The sequence below is a fragment of the Mesoplodon bidens genome, assembly GCF_964165515.1.
Source record: "Mesoplodon bidens genome assembly, chromosome: 6".
Taxonomy (NCBI): Eukaryota; Metazoa; Chordata; class Mammalia; order Artiodactyla; family Ziphiidae; genus Mesoplodon; species Mesoplodon bidens.
In genome coordinates, this window is record NC_138162.1 from 117,974,553 (window position 1) to 117,995,560 (window position 21,008).

General features: G+C 42.8%; 1 protein-coding gene across 1 annotated transcript in view; it reads right to left on the reverse strand.

Annotated features, from left to right (window-relative positions):
• ANXA10 (annexin A10) overlaps positions 1 to 21,008 on the reverse strand; it is a gene marked incomplete at both ends in the record, with an annotated part of 72,019 nt that overhangs the window by 19,792 nt on the left and 31,219 nt on the right. The window contains one exon of the mRNA XM_081237234.1: positions 9,953 to 10,047. Within this exon, the coding sequence (XP_081093360.1) occupies positions 9,953 to 10,047 (95 nt within the window). The remainder of the gene's footprint in view (positions 1 to 9,952; positions 10,048 to 21,008) is intronic.

The window sequence follows — 21,008 nt, forward strand, 5'->3', positions numbered from 1 at the left end:
TGGGAGGAGAAAGCCCTGAATTTACTGATTAAACGTAAAAGATAAAGGCAATGGCTTGGGCACTGCAAAGTCTTCCAATTGATCTTCAGTCACTTTTTGGGTCCGTATCCCTCCCAAACATTCATAACAGCATCTTCCCTTACTTCACCTGTGATCGCTTTGGGCGCTGACCCTGAACACCTGTGCGGTTTCCACTGCTGATAGGGATCAGCGCGGCCGCTAGATGGCGCGGGGGAGCTTTGCTTTGGAGCGCCCGTGGGCGTGCGTGCGTCTGTGCGTGCGCGTGCGTGCGTGCGTGCGTGCGTGCGTACATGGCTCTAGCAGACTGCTTTCATAAGGTACCTCGAGGAAGTCAGGGAAGTTTGGTGGAACAGGCAGTGCCAGGCGTCATACCAACCGGTCGTGCCCAGGCCTGGGGGTGGCGTGTGGTTCTGGTCCTGGCCGAGCATCAGCTGTGAGGTGACAGGTAGGTGCCCTTACTTCTGTGTCTGCTTCCCGTCTGTACAGTGAGAATTCTAACAGCACCCACGTCATAGCATTGGCCTTAACAGATTATATTTAACTCAGGTGGAATTCTTTTTTTTTTTTTTTTGCGGTACGCGGGCCTCTCACCGTCGTGGCCTCTCCCGCCGCGGAGCACAGGCTCCGGACGCGCAGGCTCAGCGGCCATGGCTCACAGGCCCAGCCGCTGCGCGGCATGTGGGATCCTCCCGGACCGGGGCACAAACCCGTGTTCCCTGCATTGGCAGGCGGACTCTCAACCACTGCGCCACCAGGGAAGCCCTCAGGTGGAATTCTTAAAATATTTTCTGGGAGGTACGAGGCACTCAAAATGTCTCCCCCCCCCCAAATATTAGGTAATTTGCTGCGGATTAAACATGGCTGATACTAGCTGTTTCCTCTCTCCCCTCTTTCTGTCTCGTTCGCTCTCTGCACCCCAGAAGTTTGCCTTTTACACTGCATTTCTCACACGTTACCAATATCCATTGTCAGTAAATTCTATGGTCTCTAACTTACATCCAGAAACTGACGATTTTGTCCCACTTTTACCGCCGTAACCCTGGCTTCGGCACCGTCATGGCTCCTTACGTCAATGCAGCAGCCTCTGATTTAGTCCCCTTCTGCCCTTACACCTGTCCTCCCCACACACACCTGACTGGAAAACACCTCCTGGAAAAATGCCCGTCAGTTAGTCACTCCCCTGCAGAAACACCCTTTCCCACTCCAAACTCCAGGATGAGTTACAGCTACTTTTGTGCAGCTGAGCTCGGGATAAGCAAACATGCAGGTGTTTTATGCGATGGTCACCAAGGCACACGATGTCCCCTTGGCCAATCTGTGCCCTCACCTCCTGCCCCTCCTCTCCCTGCTCCCGACCCCCCTCCACTCCCTGGGCTTCCGGTGGCTCCTGGCACAGCAGACCTGCCCCCTCAGGGCCATTGCTTTCTCCTCCCTGTAGCTTGAATGTTCCTTCTCTAGCCCAGCACGTGGCTCGCCTGCCATCGTCAGGCCATTTACAATTACAGTAAGTCTACGTACGAACGTTCACGTTGTGAACTTGCAGAGATGCGACTGTGCCCAGAGAAAGGAAAAAGAGAGAGAAGAAGTAACTGAAGAACCGAAGAGGTTCACGCCGCAGGAAACGGCAAGGGGATTTTCTCCGTTTGAGGAGGCGCTGTTAGTTTCTGAAGCACAGAACCCGAACGCAGAACGGTACGTGAAGGTTGCAGCAGCCGATCAGAATGCAATTCCGTGCTACCGTGTCATCTATGACGAGAAAACAAAGAGCTACTACCCAGACATCACTGGGTCGTTCTTTCAAGAGAGTAGATAGAAGTGAATCCAGCAAGGACCCAGAACCTGTGCCTTCAGCGTCAGGCGGGAGTGAAACTGCAGCCTGCCCTCCGTCTCCTGTTGCTGAGGACCCTTCAGCTCTACCATCTCCCACCTCCTCTCCCCCCTCCAGTCAGTAACTCTTCCTGCCTGTTCCCTCGATGCCAGCCCCTGTGTGCCAGCTGTTGTACTGGACTAGTGTACTTTTCAAGGGACTGTACTGTAAGATTAAAAAGCGTTTCTCTATTTTTTGTGTTTCTTTGTTTTGTATGTATTCTTTGTGTGAAGAGTATTAGAAACCTATGACAGTACATACTATATAGCCGACTGTGTCAGTGGGATTCCTAGGCTAACTTTGCTGGACTTATGAACAAATTGGATTTGCGAACGTGCTCTGGGAACGGAACTCGTTCGCATGTGGGGGACTTACTGTGCACTTGGTCCGCCAACACTCCCTGTCCTTCTCACCAGGCTTCATCGTTTCTCCAGAGCAGTAGTCCCTTCTAACAGGACATGTTTTACTAATTTTTCACTGTCTCACCGGGTAAAGACCCTGGCAGGGCTTTTGGTCTGTTTTATTCATGGCAGTTTCCCCAGCCATAGCACGGTACCGGCTACACAGCATTGGTATAAAATAATGAACGAATAAGTCCACTCGTATTTCCTCAGTTGTTTGTTTGGAGGCATTGGCTGCTCAAGGAAAAACAAGCAACAGTCCCCATCTGCACGCACTTTGATTTCACGGAGGGGCTGGAACTCAGGAATTACAGTGCCCTTGCACTGCAAATGGGCAAAGAGTGCTACAGTGGTTTTTCAGGACATCAGAAGAACATTATCACTTTCATTTGCGAAGATACATATTGAATAATATGTTTAAGTAGCTAAACTTTGAAAGTTCAGAGAGGAGCCTTCAAACACATTCTCTAGATAGAGTCTTAAATTCTCTCTGGGAGGGATAGACATAGCTTTGCCAATGCACCCTTTGGAGTGTGCCTTTCCCCAGCTGGACTGCCTCTGCTTTCTTGTTTGCCCTAAAGGGACGCTATGGACCTCACAGCTTGGCCCTGCATTAGGCTAAGGAGTACATGCTGTTCAAACCGAGCTGCTCTGAGCTCCTGGGGGCTGCAGGTGGGCCACGCCGCAGCAGTTCCGACAGCTCCATTTAAACTGAAAGTAGCATGGTGGTTCCTTTTCCTTTCTTCTTTTTGCCTTTATCTAATTGTGTGCACTCAGGGGCAAGACACAGAAGGGTGACTAGCAGTATGTCTGACTATGCTCAGGGGAATAGTGTTACATGCTTTTAGCTTCTATGCCTTTTCTATTATCATAAAAAAATACTTGCTGTTGAAACACTCTGTGATGTAGGCCTGTACAAAGTGTAACTTAGAGGTTGTCTTCATTTTACCCTCACTGATATTCATTGTGGAAATAGGCCTGTACAAAGTGTAACTTAGAGGTTGTCTTCATTTTACCCTCACTGATATTCATTGTGGAAATACTTGGGCAATTTTATAATCTATTATAAAAACACTTGTGCAAGCTGCTTTGTCACTGTGCAGTGGTAAGTAAATTTTTTAAAAAATTATTTATATTGAAGTATAGTTGATTTATGATATTGTGTTAGTTTCAAGTATACAGCAAAGTGATTCAGTTATAGGTTACTACAGGATGTTGAATATAGTTCCCTGTGCTATACAGTAAACCCTTGTTGTCTATCTTATATATTCAGTGTGTATTTGTTAATCCCAAACTCCTAATTTATCCCTTTCCCCCACTCCCTTTCCCCTTTGGTAACCATAAGTTTGTTTTCTATTCTGTGAGTCTGTTTCTATTTTCTATATAGGTTCATTTGTATTATTTTTTAGATTCCACATGTAAGTGATATCATATGACATTTGTCTTTCTCTGTCTGACTTACTTCACTTAGTATGATCATCTCTAGGTCCATCCATGTTGCTGCAAATGACATTATTTCATTCTTTTTTATGGCTGAGTAATATTCCATTGTATATATATACCACATCTTCTTTATCCATTCATCTGTTATTGGACATTTAGGTTATTTCCATGTCCTAGCTATTGTAAACAGTGCTGCAGTGAACATTGGGTGCATGTATCTTTTCAAATTAAAGTTTTCAATCCCAGGAATGGGATTGCAGGATTGTATGGTAACTCTATGTTTAGTATTTTGAGGAACCTCCATACTGTTTTCCATAGTGGCTGCAACAATTTACGTTCCCTTTTCTCCACACTCTCTCCAGCATTTGTTATTTGTAAATTTTTATTGATGGCTATTCTGACTGGTGTGTGGTGATACCTCATTGTGGTTTTTATTTGCATTTCTCTAATAATTAGTGATGTTGAGCATCTTTTCATATACATATTGTCCATGTGTATGTCTTCTTTTGAGAAATGTTTATTTAGGTATTCTGCCTATTTTTTGATTGGGTTTCTTTTTTTTTTGATATTGAGCTCTATGAGCTGTTTGTATATTTTGGAAATTAAGCCCTTGTCTGTTGCATCATTTACAAATATTTTCTCCCAGTCCATAGGTTGTCTTTTTGTTTTGTTTGTGATTTCCTTTGCTGCACAAAAGCTTTTAAGTTTGATTAGGTGCCATTTGTTTATTTTTGCTTTTATTTCTTTGCCTTGGGAGACTGATCTAAGAAAATATTGCTAGGATTTATGTCAGAGAATATTTTGCCTATGTTCTCTTCTAGGAGTTTTATGGTACCATGTCTTATATATAAAGTTTACGCCATTTGGAGTTTATTTTTATGTATGGTGTGAGGGAGTGTTCTAACTTCATTGATTTACATGTGGCTGTCATGTAAATGAGGTATCACCACACACCAGTCAGAATAGCCATCAATAAAAATTTACAAATAACAAATGCTGGAGAGAGTGTGGAGAAAAGGGAACGTAAATTGCGGATTCTATTTCACTTCTAGTATCAGTCTGTTCAATTTATCTGTTTTTTATTGGCTCAATTTTGGCAGGTTGTATGTTTTTAGAAACTTGCCTATTTCTTCTAGGTTGTCCAATTTGTTGGTATATAACTGTTCAAAGTATTTTCTTACAATTTTTTTTTTTGTATTTCTGTGGTATCAGTTGATATTTCTCCTCTTTCATTTCTTTTTTTTTTTTTTTTTTTTGGCAGTATGCAGGCCTCTCACTGTTGTGGCCTCTCCCATTGCAGAGCACAGGCTCTGGACACACAGGCTCAGTGGCCATGGCTCACAGGCCTAGCCGCTCTGCGGCATGTGGGATCTTCCCGGACCGGGGCACAAACCTGTGTCCCCTGCATTGGCAGGTGGACTCTCAAACACTGGGCCACCAGGGAAGCCCTCTCCTCTTTCATTTCTTATTTTGTTTATTTGGGTTCTCTCTCTTTTCTTCTTGGTGAGCCTGACTAGAGGTTTGTTGATTTTTTTTTATCCTTTCAGAAAACCAGGTCTTGGTTTTACTGATTTTTTTTTCTCTTGATTATCTCTATTTATTTCCTCTCTGATCTTTAATATTTCATTCCTTTTGCTAACTTTGGGTTTTGTTTTTTCTTCTTTTTCTAGTTCTTTTAGGTGGTAGGTTAAGTTGTTAATTTAAGATTTTTCTTGTTTCTTGAGGAAGGCCTGTATCACTGTGAACTTCTCTCTTGTAACTGCCTTTGCTGCATCCCATAGATTTTGTAAGGCTGTGTTTTCATTACCATTTGTCTCAAGGTATTTTCTGATTTCCTCTTTGATTTCCTCATTGACCCATCGGTTTTTCAGTAGCATGTTGTTTAGTCTCCATGTGATATCTTCCCCATCTTTCTGTGGTTGATTTCTAGTTTTATGCCGTTGTGGTCAGAAAAGAGGCTTGAAATAATTTCTCTCCTCTTAAATTTTTTGAGGCTTGTTTTGTTCCTAGTATGTGATGTATACTAGAGAATGTGTATTCTGGTATTTTTTTGGATGTAGTGTCCTGTAGATGTCAATTAAGTTAAACTGTTCCATTGTGTCATTTAGGGTCTCTGTTGCTTTATTGATTTTCTGTCTGGAAGATCTGTCCATTGATGTCAGTGGGGTGTTAAAGTCTCCTACTGTATTGTATTTTTGTCAGCTTCTCCCTTCATATCTGTTAGCATTTGTTTTATGTACTTAGGTGTTCCTATATTGGGTGCATATATGTTAATGAGTGGAATATCCTTTTGTATTGATCCTCTTATTGTTATATAGTGTCCTTCTTTGTCTTTCTTTATGGCCTTTGTTTTAAAGTCTATTTTGTCTGACATGAGTATAACTACCGCTGCTTTCTTGTCATTTCCATTTGCATGAAATATCTTTTCCGTCCCCTCACTTGTAATCTCTGTGACTTGTGCCCTAAAGTGAGTCCTTGTAGGCAGCATATTGTAGGTTCTTGTTTTTATCCAATCTGCTACTCCGTGTCTTTTTAACAGAGCATTTAGTCTATAGACATTTAAAGTAATTTTTGATAAGTATGTATTTATTGCCATTTCAAACTTTGTTTTCCAGTTGATTTTGTATTTCTTTTTTGTTCCTTTCTTCTCTTTGTTTTTTCTTTTGCGATTTGATTATTTTCTTTTGTATTATGCTTGAGCTCCTTTCTTTTTGGTTTTTGTGAATCTCTTGTATGTTTTTGATTTGTAATTACCCTGATTTTCAAGTACTTTAACCCTTAACCATATCTACTTGCTTTAGACCGATAGTCATATAAGCTCAAACACGTTCTAAAAGATCTACATTTTCTTACTCGCCTTCCCACATTTTGTAATTTTGACATCCTATTTTTATCTTCATGTTTATTCTTTTGCTGTTAATTGTAGTTACAATCACTTTTACAAAAATTTTTGATTTTTTTAATCTATGTATTGGCCTATTTAAGTGATTTTCAGTCCTTTTATATATTTGCCTTTCCTGTTATGTTTTTCCCTTTCTTATAGATTGTTGTTTCTTTTCTATTTTGAGAAAACCTTGCAATATTTCTTTTAGGATGGATTTAACATTGCTATATTCTTTTAGCTTTTTCTTGTCTGAGAAATTCTTTATCTTTCCTTCTATTCTAAATGATAATCATGCTGGGTAGAGTATCCAAGTTTGCAGATTTTTCCCTTTCAGGACTTTGAATACATATTGCCACTCCCTCTGGCATGCAAACTTTCTGCAGAGAAATCAGCTGATAGCCTTATGGGAGTTCCCTTGTATACGACTCTTTGTTTTTCTTTTGCTGCCTTTAAAATCCTCTTTTTGTCTTTCACTTTTGCCATTTCAATTATGATATTCCTTGGTGTGAATCTTTTTGCATTCATCTTGTTTGGGACCCTCTGTGCTTCCTGTTCCTGGATATCTATTTCCTTCTTTAGGTTTGGGAAGTTTTTAGCCATAATTTCTTCAAATACATTTTCAATCCCCTTTCTTCTTTTTTCTCCTTCTGGGATCCCTATTTAGCATAGGTTGGCACACTTTATCCCATAGACCTCGTATGTTGCTTTTTTTTTTATTTGTCTTTTTGTCTGCTGTTCTGATTGGATGATTTCCATTATTCTATCTTCCAGATCACTTATTTGTTCTTCTGCATTATTTAGTCTGCTATTCATTGCTTTTAGCTCAGTTTTTGTCTCAGCAATTGAGCTGTCTAATTTTGATTGGCTTCTCTTTGTAGTTTCTAGTTGCTTGTTACAGTGATCTGCATTTCTATCGAAATTTTTCTTAATTCCTTTAGCATTTCTATTACCTCCTTTTTGAACTTGGGAGCTGTTAGACAGGAGTCAATTATATAATAATAGGTATTTATGGAACATGCCTAGAATTGTACCTTACTCAGTAGCTAAGAAAATAATTCCCTCTAATCTTGATTATTCACATTAATAAAAATATAAGAATATCAATGATTAACATACAAGAAATCTATAAACTCTCCCGCAGAAAGGGAAGGCTAGCAGAAGACAAACCTTGTCCAGGTGGAAGAAATCATTCTGAACGTGAGCAGTAGGGGAGGTCAAGGAGCCCTCACCAAGGTCACGCAGGGTGACCCGGGGAAGCCAGAGCAGGGAATGAGGGAAAAGGGAAATTTAGGCAATTTGTGAATGTTCTTTTTAACTATTGGATTCTAAAGTGATGTTTTTCTTTTTCTCCTTTTTTTTTTTTTTTAGAGGCAGAGTGGAATTCTATAAATGCAGTGCCTGTTCTGTGTCAGACCCAGGCAGGACTCTGGAGGGAAGGATGGCGGCCAGTAACCCGGTCCCTGATTTCCAGGAGGTGATGGTCGAGGGGTCAGGAGGTAAGTAAAACCGAACACCTGGTGGGGAAGAGGACAGCATGACCACCTGACCTGGGCGCCTGCAGGAGAGGATGGGGCAGCAGCTGGAGAGAATGTGGTGCAATGGTGTCAGGGATGCATGTCTAGGGTGGCCTGCCTGTGCAGGTCCGGGCCCTGGAGTACACGGAGCACCAGGCGGGCCAGGCAGCCCGCTGTCAGTTTGCAGACTGCAGGGCCTGCCTTTGACGCGGTAGATGAAGCAGGAGGTGGTGAGCTGGCTTGAGGTGCGGAGCAGAGAGGGGCTGGGGGACTCGGTGAGCCTGTGGGCAGGTGGGTTGAATTCGGTGCCCAGATGGGTATTTGTGAGGGGAATTGAGATTAACGCTCAGGGATGAAAGCAGGAAAGTGGAGTTTTAGATTTGGACTCTTTCTGGCTTCAATTTGGGGGGTACCCAGGGGAAGGGCTGGGGGGCAGCAGCTCTGGGGGTGAGGGGCATTTCCACATCCATCTGGGTACCACATGGCGAAGGCCCAAATCAGGACAGTGTGAGCCAGGGACACGCGACAAGAAAAGTGACTATGAGACCCGGTAACTGATGTCTGACGGGGCATTTCAGAGCAGAGAGGCCCTATCAGCTCGTCCAAGGGTCCCTAAGTTCCTCGGTGCCCAGGGGCCTCAGCACAGGGGCTCTGGCCACTCTGAGACCTTGGGCGTGTGGCGCGTGCTCTACCCTGGAGGGTCTGTTGTGTGATGTGTTGTAAGCACCTCATTTCTTAATTATTTTAATCTGTTTGGGAGTAATTTTGTAGAGAGTGATAATGCTGTTACCTAAGTTAACCTGATCTATGAAAAGCACAGCTGTATGCAAAGTTTTGGGTTAAAAATTTACTGAAAAATGACCTCTCTTATGGCAGTATGCATATTAAAACAATATTGGATTACTAATGCTGCAACTTGTATAGCTTTTACATTCTCTTTCAAAAGAAAACTAGCACTGGTGTCATAGGAACATAAGAAAAGTAACAGTTTTACCCGGAAAAAAAGCAAAACTGGTTTCCAACTACGGCTTAATTCAGCCAATTTCATGAGTAGTGGTGGCTTTTTGGACTCGTCATTCATTCTAAAGCAGAGGTATACCTTTGTTTTGCGTACTGTAGTTGTTGAGACTGAGGTTTGGAGATTAAGTTTTTAAGGACTAACGTTACAGAAAAAGATTTATGATGGTGTTTCATCGATAAAGCTCAGTTGACAAAGAAATTGCTATTCCAGGTCCTTTTGGCCTGAAGAGTTTTTGTTCTGAGTCTGTGCTTTAAATGCGTAACAAAAGAAAGCTTTAATGGCACTCGCTTTGAAATTGGGTGTGATTACTTTAAAGCACTGTGGGTAGTTTTATTGCCTGAAACTATTTTTAAGTGCCATTCTTTTCTAATGGGCTCTAACTGCACCTGTGGGAAGAAAAGCTAGTGGGGAATTTGCTTGGGTTGAGAGAGGTGGGTGAGGACCTCTGGAGAAATGCAGGAAAAGCTCTTATTTGGGGGCCTTGGATTATCAGCCCCTTGTGCACCTTCCCTAGAGCTTGACGCAGGGGTGTTTTTAGCCTAACTGGACTAACTGGTGGTGTCGGGCTGTCAGAACTTTTACTTCATGAAGCTGAACAATTTTGAGAAAGGGCTGGTGGGATCACAGGCACATTTGATGTGTCTCTTTCCGACATTCTGTGCAACACATTTGGGGCAGAACTGTTTCTGCTGTTTGGTGAAGTCAGAAGCCTTTGTAATCGGAGGCTGAAAAGGGTAACGGTACCAGTTCTGAGCCTTCTCAGGAACTTCCTTGGAAAGGGGTGGGGAAGGAGGGACTCACCCTGCCGAAGGTGCTCAGGTAGGCCTCCGCAATCACCAGCCTCTGGGCGTTGCAGCGCTGGGTCAGGATGTCGATCAGCAGGTCCTTGTCACAGCCTGGAAAAGAGGCGTATTTGGAGAGTCGTGAGACTGCTACCCTGTAGGTAGGAAGAACTCAGTGTCCAGGCATCAAAGCCAGCGTGCAGGCTTGTCCCTGTGATGCTTCCAGCAGGCAGGGAACAGTTCTAACTCAAATGGAAGTCACAGGGAAGCCCCTGACATGGCGAGGTACCTCCTGTCTCTCCTCTTGATGCTACAACTACAGATTTTTCTTCAAAAGGACTCAATAAAAATACAGAGGTGTGGGCTTCCCTGGTGGCGCAGTGGTTGAGAGTCCGCCTGCCGATGCAGGGGACACGGGTTCGTGCCCCGGTCTGGGAAGATCCCACATGCCGCGGAGCGGCTAGGCCCGTGAGCCATGGCTGCTGAGCCTGCGCGTCCGGAGCCTGTGCTCTGCAAGGGGAGAGGCCACAGCAGTGAGAGGCCCGCCTACCGCAAAAAAAAAAAAAAAAAAAAAAAAAAAAAAAAATACAGAGGTGTGAAGAATGTGGTCTTTCTTCCACCACCCCTCCTACCCCACCAACCAAAGGCTTTCCTGAACGCCAAGCTGATTCCTGTTTGAATTGGCCATGTGTCTTTCTTACTGTACGGTTTGATATGACTTACAACAAATGTACATTAAGACAAAAGTAACTGCTGTGGTCCTGATGTCAGCAGGTGAGAGGGTCCCAGTCCTTGTCTTCTTTGGAGAAAGCATTCCACAAAGAGACATTGTAAAGCAGGCACAGAGTTTATTGGAAGCACAGTATGTGCAAAGAGAAAAAAAGAAGCGATTTATTTAGAGCAGAAGCAAAGCACAAATACACATCCAGAGAAGAGTGCAGGAGTCCTGAATGAGGAGAGCTGATTTAAATCACTTCCATGGGACAGGTCTCCCAGGTCTCTGTTCTCCTCTGGCCAATCACCTCCCTTCTTTTCCCACATCTGACCTGTCTCAGGGCCCTCCCGGGATGTGTGCATGTCTTTTTGCCAAGATGGATTCCAGCGCGGAGGCTAACAGGCGATTTGACAACACATATTATGGGGTAGCGCCCCCTCCCTTTTGTGACCCCCTGAGGAGCCTCTCTGTGCATGTGCGCGTGGAGAGGTTTCCCTGACCTCAGGAGATGTCATAGATGTGGTCCTCTCACCTCTTCAGCAGAGCTCAGCTCCTGCCGCTAGCTGTGTCCCCGGAGCGTCAGGGGAAAGCAGACTCCACTTTAGTCCACTTGACAGACCCCAGCTGCTCAGCCCAGGGGTGCATCTGCCTCATACCTCAGTCCAGACCCCAGCAGAAGGAAGAGTCCTGGGGAAGGGGCTGTGAGGGGGGGGCCATGCCCCTGCCCAGGGGTGGGCGGCCCCTCCCCATAGCAGAGGCTCTGCTCCTGGGCTCTGAGGCCCCCGCTTCCTCCTGCACCAACCCATGAGCCTGAAAACACGCCTGAATGCACAGCTGCTTCAGGGAACGTTAGCTGCAGTGTTAGTGGTGGTAGAGTAACCAAGAAGGTGTTAGCATCCTCTCAGCTTGACCAAAACTCAGACAAACTTCTGATTAGAAGCCCTTGACCTCTTTCCTTTCTTCTTTCTTTCTTTCTTTCTTTCTTTCTTTCTTTCTTTCTTTCTTTCTTTCTTTCTTTCTTTCTTTCTTTCTTTCTTTCTTTCTTCTTTCTTTCTTTCTTTCTTCTTTTCTTCCTTCCTTCCTGCTTTCTTTCTTTTTTTCTGAGAGCATTTACTTCAGAAAACTTGGAGTTGTAAATTCTTTCTTTTCCCCTCAAGACATAAATCTTCTCCCAACCACCTGCCAGTTTTAATGTCCAGAAATGCCTTTCTCAAGGACTTGGGATGCATCCCTTTGAAATATAATCGCCAGGAAAGATAGAGCCACTGTCTCCCAGCCTCTGTGGCAGGCAGGACCCTAAGTACCAATGAGCAGTCTCAGAAGTCCTCATGGTGTTGACCAAGGCCCCCACCCCTGTGACCTCTAGAACATCCCAGGGCTCAGACCTCGCCCGCCTTTTGTTTCAGAGGAGCTGAGTTCAGTCTCTCTCCTCTTTCATAAAGGCTTCCCTGCCTGTTGAATTCTGTGTGGTGTACTTTTTCTTTGACAAATTATGGAGATGAGGAGAAAAACGAGTTGAAGTGCTAGGATGTTAAGCAGATCATCTTTCTGGAAGTTAAAGCCATCCTGGATGTGTTCGGATCCTGGGAGGGTGATGAGCTGCATGTGAAAACATCCAGTGAATGAGGGCGAGGGACTGGACGTACACGGATGGCCGTGCCTGGAAGAACCCAGAGCGGGAGCGAGGTGTTTATGCAGGTGAGAGAAATGGTCCGGCAGCTGCAGAATGGAGGGAGGGAGGCAGAGGATCAGCTCCAGAGTCTGGGATTTCGGGTTTGGGAGCAAAGGCAGCCTGTAGAGAAAGGCACAGAGCATCAGGTTCACGGGGCCCAGGTTAAGCGCCGGAGCCAAGGGACATTAGGTGGTTCTGAAGGGATCTGCTGACTGCGTGATGGGCGGTCCAGATGAACGTATTTATAATAATAAGTAGAAGGTTTTTCAATTGGATCCGCTGTTGATTTTGCTATCGTCACACTTTTGTAACTTTTGTGGCCTTCTGGTTTTCGTTGTTGTTCTGTTGGGATTATCCACAACCTACCTCTCTGAATTACTCTCCATTTTTCAAAGTTCATAGCAATTCTGGCTCATTTATCCTTCTAGAGATATTTCAGAGTAATATCATATGGATCTCAAAAATATTATTAAATTTTCAATTAAAATAACTAAACTTAGGAATCAATTTAGAGAAATTGTCTTTCTGTCACTAACATGATGTATCTGTTGAATTAATTATGTGTTTTTCTTTTCTAAAAGACTTAGTAAAGATTTGTAGGGTTTTTGCAAATAACAAGAAACTTGATTTTGTTGAAATTATTCATATTTGCATTTCTATTGATATTTCAAGCTAATTATTTTTGTTTCTTAACACATAATTGCTTAATGAAGTAAATGATGTTGAATTTTTTTTTTTATTTTTTTTTATTTTTTTTTATTTTTTTTAATTAGTTTCTGCTTTATAACAAAGTGAATCAGTCATACATATACATCTGTTCCCACATCCCTTCCCTCATGCATCTCCCTCCCTCCCACCCTCCCCATCCCACCCCTCCAGGCGGTCACAAAGCACTGAGCTGATCTCCCTGTGCTCTGTGGCTGCTTCCCACTATCTATCTACCTTACGTTTGGTAGTGTATATATGTCCATGCCTCTCTTTCGCTTTGTCACAGCTTACCCTTCCCCCTCCCCATATCCTCAAGTCCATTCTTTAGTAGGTCTGTGTCTTTATTCCCGTTTTGCCCCTAGGTCCTTCATGACTTTTTTTTTTTTTTTAATTCCGTATATATGTGTTAGCATACGGTATTTGTCTTTCTCTTTCTGACTTACTTCACTCTGTATGACAGACTCTAGGTCTATCCACCTCATTACAAATAGCTCAGTTTCGTTTCTTTTTATGGCTGAGTAATATTCCATTGTATATATGTGCCACATCTTCTTTATCCATTCATCCGATGATGGACACTTAGGTTGTTTCCAGCTCCGGGCTATTGTGAATAGAGCTGCAATGAACATTTTGGTACATGTCTCTTTTGGAATTATGGTTTTCTCAGGGTATATGCCTAGTAGTGGGATTGCTGGGTCATATGGTAGTTCTATTTTTAGTTTTTTAAGGAACCTCCATACTGTTCTCCATAGTGGCTGTACCAATTCACATTCCCACCAGCAGTGCAAGAGTGTTCCCTTTTTTCCACACCCTCTCCAGCATTTATTGTTTCTAGATTTCTTGATGATGGCCATTCTGACTGGTGTGAGATGATATCTCATTGTAGTTTTGATTTGCATTTCTCTAATGATTAATGATGTTGAGCATTCTTTCATGTGTTTGTTGGCAGTCTGTATATCTTCTTTGGAGAAATGCCTATTTAAGTCTTCTGCCCATTTTTGGATTGGGTTGTTTGTTTTTTTGCTATTGAGCTGCACGAGCTGTTTATAAATTTTGGAGATTAATCCTTTGTCAGTTGCTTCATTTGCAAATATTTTCTCCCATTCTGAGGGTTGTCTTTTGGTCTTGTTTATGGTTTCCTTTGCTGTGCAAAAGCTTTGAAGTTTCATTAGGTCCCATTTGTTTATCTTTGTTTTTATTTCCATTTCTCTAGGAGGTGGGTCCAAAAGGATCTTGCTGTGATTTATGTCATAGAGTGTTCTACCTATGTTTTCCTCTAAGAGTTTGATAGTTTCTGGCCTTACATTTAAGTCTTTAATCCATTTTGAGCTTATTTTTGTGTATGGTGTTAGGGAATGATCTAATCTCAAACTTTTACATGTCCCTGTCCAGTTTTCCCAGCACCACTTATTCAAGAGGCTGTCCTTTCTCCACTGTACATTCCTGCCTCCTTTATCAAAGATAAGTTGGCCATATGTGCGTGGGTTTATCTCTGGGCTTTCTATCCTGATCCACTGATCTATCTTTCTGTTTTTATGCCAGTACCAGACTGTCTTAATTACTGTAGCTTTGTAGTATAGTCTGAAGTCAGGGAGCCTGATTCCTCCAGCTCCGTTTTTCGTTCTCAAGATTGCTTTGGCTATTCGGGGTCTTTTGTTTTTCCAAACAAATTTTGAAATTTTTTGTTCTAGTTCTGTGAAAAATGCCAGTGGTAGTTTGATAGGGATTGCATTGAACCTGTAGATTGCTTTGGGTAGTAGAGTCATTTTCACAATATTGATTCTTCCAATCCAGGAGCATGGTATATCTCTCCATCTATTTGTATCATCTTTAATTTCTTTCATCAGTGTCTTATAATTTTCTGCATACAGGTCTTTTGTCTCCTTAGGTAGGTTTATTCCTAGATATTTTATTCTTTTTGTTGCAATGGTAAATGGGAGTGTTTTCTTGATTTCATTTTCAGATTTTTCATCATTAGTGTACAGGAATGCCAGAGATTTCTGTACATTAATTTTGTATCCTGCTACTTTACCAAATTCATTGATTAGTTCTAGTAGTTTTTCGGTAGCATCTTTAGGATTCTCTATGTATAGTATCATGTCATCTGCAAACAGTGACAGCTTTACTTCTTCTTTTCCAATTTGGATTCCTTTTATTTCCTTTTCTTCTCTGATTGCTGTGGCTAAAACTTCCAAAACTATGTTGAATAAGAGTGGTGAGAGTGGGCAGCCTTGTCTTGTTCCTGATCTTAGTGGAAATGGTTTCAGTTTTTCACCATTGAGGACAATGTTGGCTGTGGGTTTGTCATATATGGCCTTTATGATGTTGAGGAAAGTTCCCTCTATGCCTACTTTCTGCAGGGTTTTTATCATAAATGGGTGTTGAATTTTGTCGAAAGCTTTCTCTGCATCTATTGAGATGATCATATGGTTTTTCTCCTTCAACTTGTTAATATGGTGTATCACATTGATTGATTTGCGTATATTGAAGAATCCTTGCATTCCTGGAATAAACCCCACTTGATCATGGTGTATGATCCTTTTAATGTGCTGTTGGATTCTGTTTGCTAGTATTTTGTTGAGGATTTTTGCATCTATGTTCATCAGTGATATTGGCCTGTAGTTTTCTTTCTTTGTGACATCCTTGCCTGGTTTTGGTATCAAGGTGATGGTGGCCTCGTAGAATGAGTTTGGGAGTGTTCCTTCCTCTGATATTGTTTGGAAGAGTTTGAGAAGGATGGGTGTTAGCTCTTCTCTAAATGTTTGATAGAATTCGCCTGTGAAGCCATCTGGTCCTGGGCTTTTGTTTGATGGAAGATTTTTAATCACAGTTTCAATTTCAGTGCTTGTGATTGGTCTGTTCATATTTTCTATTTCTTCCTGAGTCAGTCTTGGCAGGTTGTGCATTTCTAAGAATTTGTCCATCTCTTCCAGGTTGTCCATTTTATGGGCATAGAGTTGCTTGTAGTAATCTCTCATGATCTTTTGTATTTCTGCAGTGTCAGTTGTTACTTCTCCTTTTTCATTTCTAATTCTATTGATTTGAGTCTTCTCCCTTCTTTTCTTGATGAGTCTGGCTAATGGTTTATCAATTTTGTTTATCTTCTCAAAGAACCAGCTTTTAGTTTTATTGATCTTTGCTATCGTTTCCTTCATTTCTTTTTCATTTATTTCTGATCTGATTTTTATGATTTCTTTCCTTCTGCTAACTTTGGGGTGTTTTTGTTCTTCTTTCTCTAATTGCTTTAGGTGCAAGGTTAGGTTGTTTATTCGAGATGTTTCCTGTTTCTTAAGGTGGGATTGTATTGCTATAAACTTCCCTCTTAGAACTGCTTTTGCTGCATCCCATAGGTTTTGGGTCGTCGTGTCTCCATTGTCATTTGTTTCTAGGTATTTTTTAATTTCCTCTTTGATTTCTTCAGTGATCACTTCGTTATTAAGTAGTGTATTGTTTAGCCTCCATGTGTTTGTATTTTTTACAGCTCTTTTCCTGTAATTGATATCTAGTCTCATAGCATTGTGGTCGGAAAAGATACTTGATACAATTTCAATTTTCTTAAATTTACCAAGGCTTGATTTGTGACCCAAGATATGATCTATCCTGGAGAATGTTCCATGAGCACTTGAGAAAAATGTGTATTCTGTTGTTTTTGGATGGAATGTCCTATAAATATCAATTAAGTCCATCTTGTTTAATGTATCATTTAAAGCTTGTGTTTCCTTATTTATTTTCATTTTGGAAGATCTGTCCATTGGTGAAAGTGGGGTGTTAAAGTCCCCTACTATGATTGTGTTGCTGTCGATTTCTCCTTTTATGGCTGTTAGTATTTGCCTTATGTATTGAGGTGCTCCTATGTTGGGTGCATAAATATTTACAATTGTTATATCTTCTTCTTGGATCGATCCCTTGATCATTATGTAGTGTCCTTCTTTGTCTCTTCTAGTAGTCTTTATTTTAAAGTCTATTTTGTCTGATATGAGAATTGCTACTCCAGCTTTCTTTTGGTTTCCATTTGCATGGAATATCTTTTTCCATCCCCTTACTTTCAGTCTGTATGCATCTCTAGGTCTGAAGTGGGTCTCTTGTAGACAGCATATATATGGGTCTTGTTTTTGTATCCATTCAGCCAATCTGTGTCTTTTGGTGGGAGCATTTAGTCCATTTACATTTAAGGTAATTATCGATATGTATGTTCCTATTCCCATTTTCTTAATTGTTTTGGGTTCGTTATTGTAGTTCTTTTCCTTCTGTTGTGTTTCTTGCCTAGAGAAGTTCCTTTAGCATTTGTTGTAAAGCTGGTTTGGTGGTGCTGAACTCTCTCAGCTTTTGCTTGTCTGTAAAGTTTTTAATTTCTCCATCAAATCTGAATGAGATCCTTGCTGGGTAGAGTAATCTTGGTTGCAGGTTTTTCTCCTTCATCACTTTAATTATGTCCTGCCACTCCCTTCTGGCTTGTAGAGTTTCTGCTGAGAGATCAGCTGTTATCCTGATGGGGATTCCCTTGTGTGTTATTTGTTGTTTTTGCCTTGCTGCTTTTAATATGATTTCTTTGTGTTTAATTTTTGACAGTTTGATTAATATGTGTCTTGGCGTATTTCTCCTTGGATTTATTCTGTATGGGACTCTCTGTGCCTCCTGGACTTGATTAACTATTTCCTTTCCCATATTAGGGAAGTTTTCAACTATAATCTCTTCAAATATTTTCTCAGTCCCTTTCTTTTTCTCTTCTTCTTCTGGAACCCCTATAATTCGAATGTTGGTGCGTTTAATGTTGTCCCAGAGGTCTCTGAGACTGTCCTCTGTTCTTTTCATTCTTTTTTCTTTATTTTGCTCTGCAGCAGTTATTTCCACTATTTTATCTTCCACCTCACTTATCCGTTCTTCTGCCTCAGTTATTCTGCTATTGATCCCATCTAGAGTATTTTTTATTTCATGTATTGTGTTTTTAATCGATGCTTGATTCATCTTTAGTTCTAGGTCCTTGTTAACTGTTTCTTGCATTTTGTCTATTCTATTTCCAAGATTTTGGATCTGGGAAATAGAATCTTGGATCATCTTTACCATCATTATTCTGAATTCTTTTTCAGGTAGACTGCCTATTACCTCTTCATTTGTTAGGTCTGGTGGGTTTTTATCTTGTTCCTTCTCCTGCTGTGTGTTTTTCTGTCTTCTCATTTTGCTTATGTTACTGTGTTTGGGGTCTCCTTTTTGCAGGCTGCCGGTTCGTAGTTCCCGTTGTTTTTGGTGTCTGTCCCCAGTGGCTAAGGTTGGTTTAGTGGGTTGTGTAGGCTTCCTGGTGGAAGGTACTAGTGCCTGTGTTGTGATGGATGAAGCTGGATCTTGTCTTTCTGGTGGGCAGGTCCACGTCTGGTGGTGTGTTTTGGGGTGTCTGCAGACTTTTTATGATTTTAGGCCACCTCTCTGCTAATGGGTGGCGTTGTGTTCCTGTCTTGCTAGTTGTTTGGCATAGGGTGTCCAGCACTGTAGCTTGCTGGTCGTTGAGTGAAGCTGGGTGCTGGTGTTGAGATGGAGATCTCTGGAAGATTTTCGCCGCTTGATATTATGTGGAGCTGGGAGGTCTCTTGTGGACCAGTGTCCTGAAGTTGGCTCTCCCACCTCAGAGGCACAGCACTGACTCCTGGCTCCTCAATTTGGGATGATTTGTTGTCTATTCATGTATTCCACAGATGCAGGGTACATCAAGTTGATTGTGGAGCTTTAATCCGCTGCTTCTGAGGCTGCTGGGAGAGGTTTCCCTTTCTCTTCTTTGTTCTCACAGCTCCTGGGTCTCAGCTTTGGATTTGGCCCCGCCTCTGCGTGTAGGTCACCGGAGGGCGTCTGTTCTTCGCTCAGACAGGACAGGGTTAAAGGAGCAGCCTCTTCGGGGACTCTGGCTCACTCAGGCCGGGCGGGAGGGAGGGGCACGGAGTGCGGGGCGAGCCTGCAGCGGCAGAGTTCGGCGTGACGTTGCACCAGCCCGAGGCGCGCCGTGCGTTCTCCCAGGGAAGCCGCCCCTGGATCCCGGGACCCCGGCAGTGGCGGGCTGCACAGGCTCCCGGAAGGGCGGTGTGGACAGTGACCTGCGCTCGCACACAGGCTTCTTGGCGGCGGCAGCAGCAGCCCCAGCGTCCCACGCCCGTCACTGGGCTCCGCGCTTTCAGTCGTGACTCGCGCCCGTCTGTGGAGCCCCTTTAAGCAGCGCTCTTAATCCCCTCTCCTCGCGCACCAGGAAACCAAGAGGGAAGAAAAAGTCTCTTGCCTCTTCGGCAGCTCCAGAGTTTTCCCTGACTCCCTGCCGGCTAGCTGTGGCACATTAGCCCCCTTCAGGCTGAGTTCTCGCCGCCAGCCCCAGTCCTTTCCCTGCGCTCTGACCGAAGCCCGAGCCTCAGCTTCCAGTGCCGCCCGCCCTGGCGGGCGAGCAGACAAGCCTCTCGGGCGGGTGAGTGCCGCTCGGCACCGATCCTCTGTGCGGGAATCTCTCCGCTTTGCCCTACCCAGGTATGTGGGGAGTTTCTTGCCTTTTGGGAGGTCTGGGGTCTTCTGCCAGCATTCAGTAGGTGTTCTGTAGGAGCTGTTCCACGTGTAGCTGTATTTCTGGTGTATCCGTGGGGAGGAAGGTGATCTCCGCGTCTTACTCTTCCGCCGTCTTACCCGGAAGTGATGTTGAATTTTATGTTGACGTTGTATCCAGAAAAATTATTGAACTCTCATAATTTTTAATAATGCTTTTGCTTGATTACCTTGGATTTTGAGATATATTAATAATGTCCTCTGCAAATTCGGAGAATTTTGATTTGTTTTTTAGAATCATCATATCTATTTCTCTTTCTTGTCCTATTAGGGGCAGGAATTTCTAGATAATTCCTATCCTATGGTTTAACAGAAAAATCTGACATGATGAACCATAGCAGTCTTATAGGTTTTTATGATGTACAATTGATTCTTGTTATTAGTGAAAGGTTTCTACAAAGTCACCATGAGCATGAATTAGTAAATGCTCAATGACTGCTTCTAGGGGAAATAAAGGAAAACTCAGCCGCTAGGAATAGAGGGAAACTCCCTCCACTTCTGTAAAGAAGGTCTACACACACCCTACAGCTCACATCATATTGGTGGTGAGTAAGGCCTGGGACAGGTGAGGAGGCCTAGTCTAAATAGCACCCAGTGTTTCACAAAGATTCATTTTGTCTTGTATGCAGCTTTACCATGAGTTAGGCATATAGGTTAAAAATAGTTCCCCTTGCCCAGGATCTCACAGGCATGATCTGGAAATTATATATGTTAACTGAGATAAAATAAACACAGTTGTTCTAAGAGTGTGTGGGTAGGGAAGTAGCTTGTTGCAGTTAGGACTTGGCAAGTGGACTGCACTGTTAGAGATTGTTACCTGGGAGGCACTGCTTTTCCTTGGTGAATTCTTACACAACTTAAGACAATTTTTGTTAAAACTACTCATTTCCATTTGCGTCAGAGAATATTTTTGCTTTCTGATTTTTCTATGTAAAACACAGTAGCCAAGTCAAACACCAACAAGTGAGACTACATTAAACTCAAAAGCTTCTGAAGAGCAAGGGAAACAATCAACACAGTGAAAAGGCAACCTATAGCATGGGAGAAAATATTTGCAAGCCGTAAACCTGATGAGGAGTTGATACCTGCAATGTATCAGGAACTCACACAACTGAACAGTAAACCAGGTAATAATCTGGTTGAGAAAATGGGCCAAGGACCTGAACAGACATTTGTCCCAGGAAGATGTACAGATGGCCAAGAAGCACACGAAAAGATGCTCCACATCACTAATCATCAGGGAAACGCACATCAAAACCACAGTGAGATATTACACCTGTCAAAATGCTATCATCAAAAAAAACAGATGCTGGAGAGGGAGTGGAGAAAAGGGAGCCCTCCTGCACTGTTGGTGGGGATGTAAACTGGTGCAGCCACTGTGGAGAACGTTACGGAGGTTCCTCAAAAAAT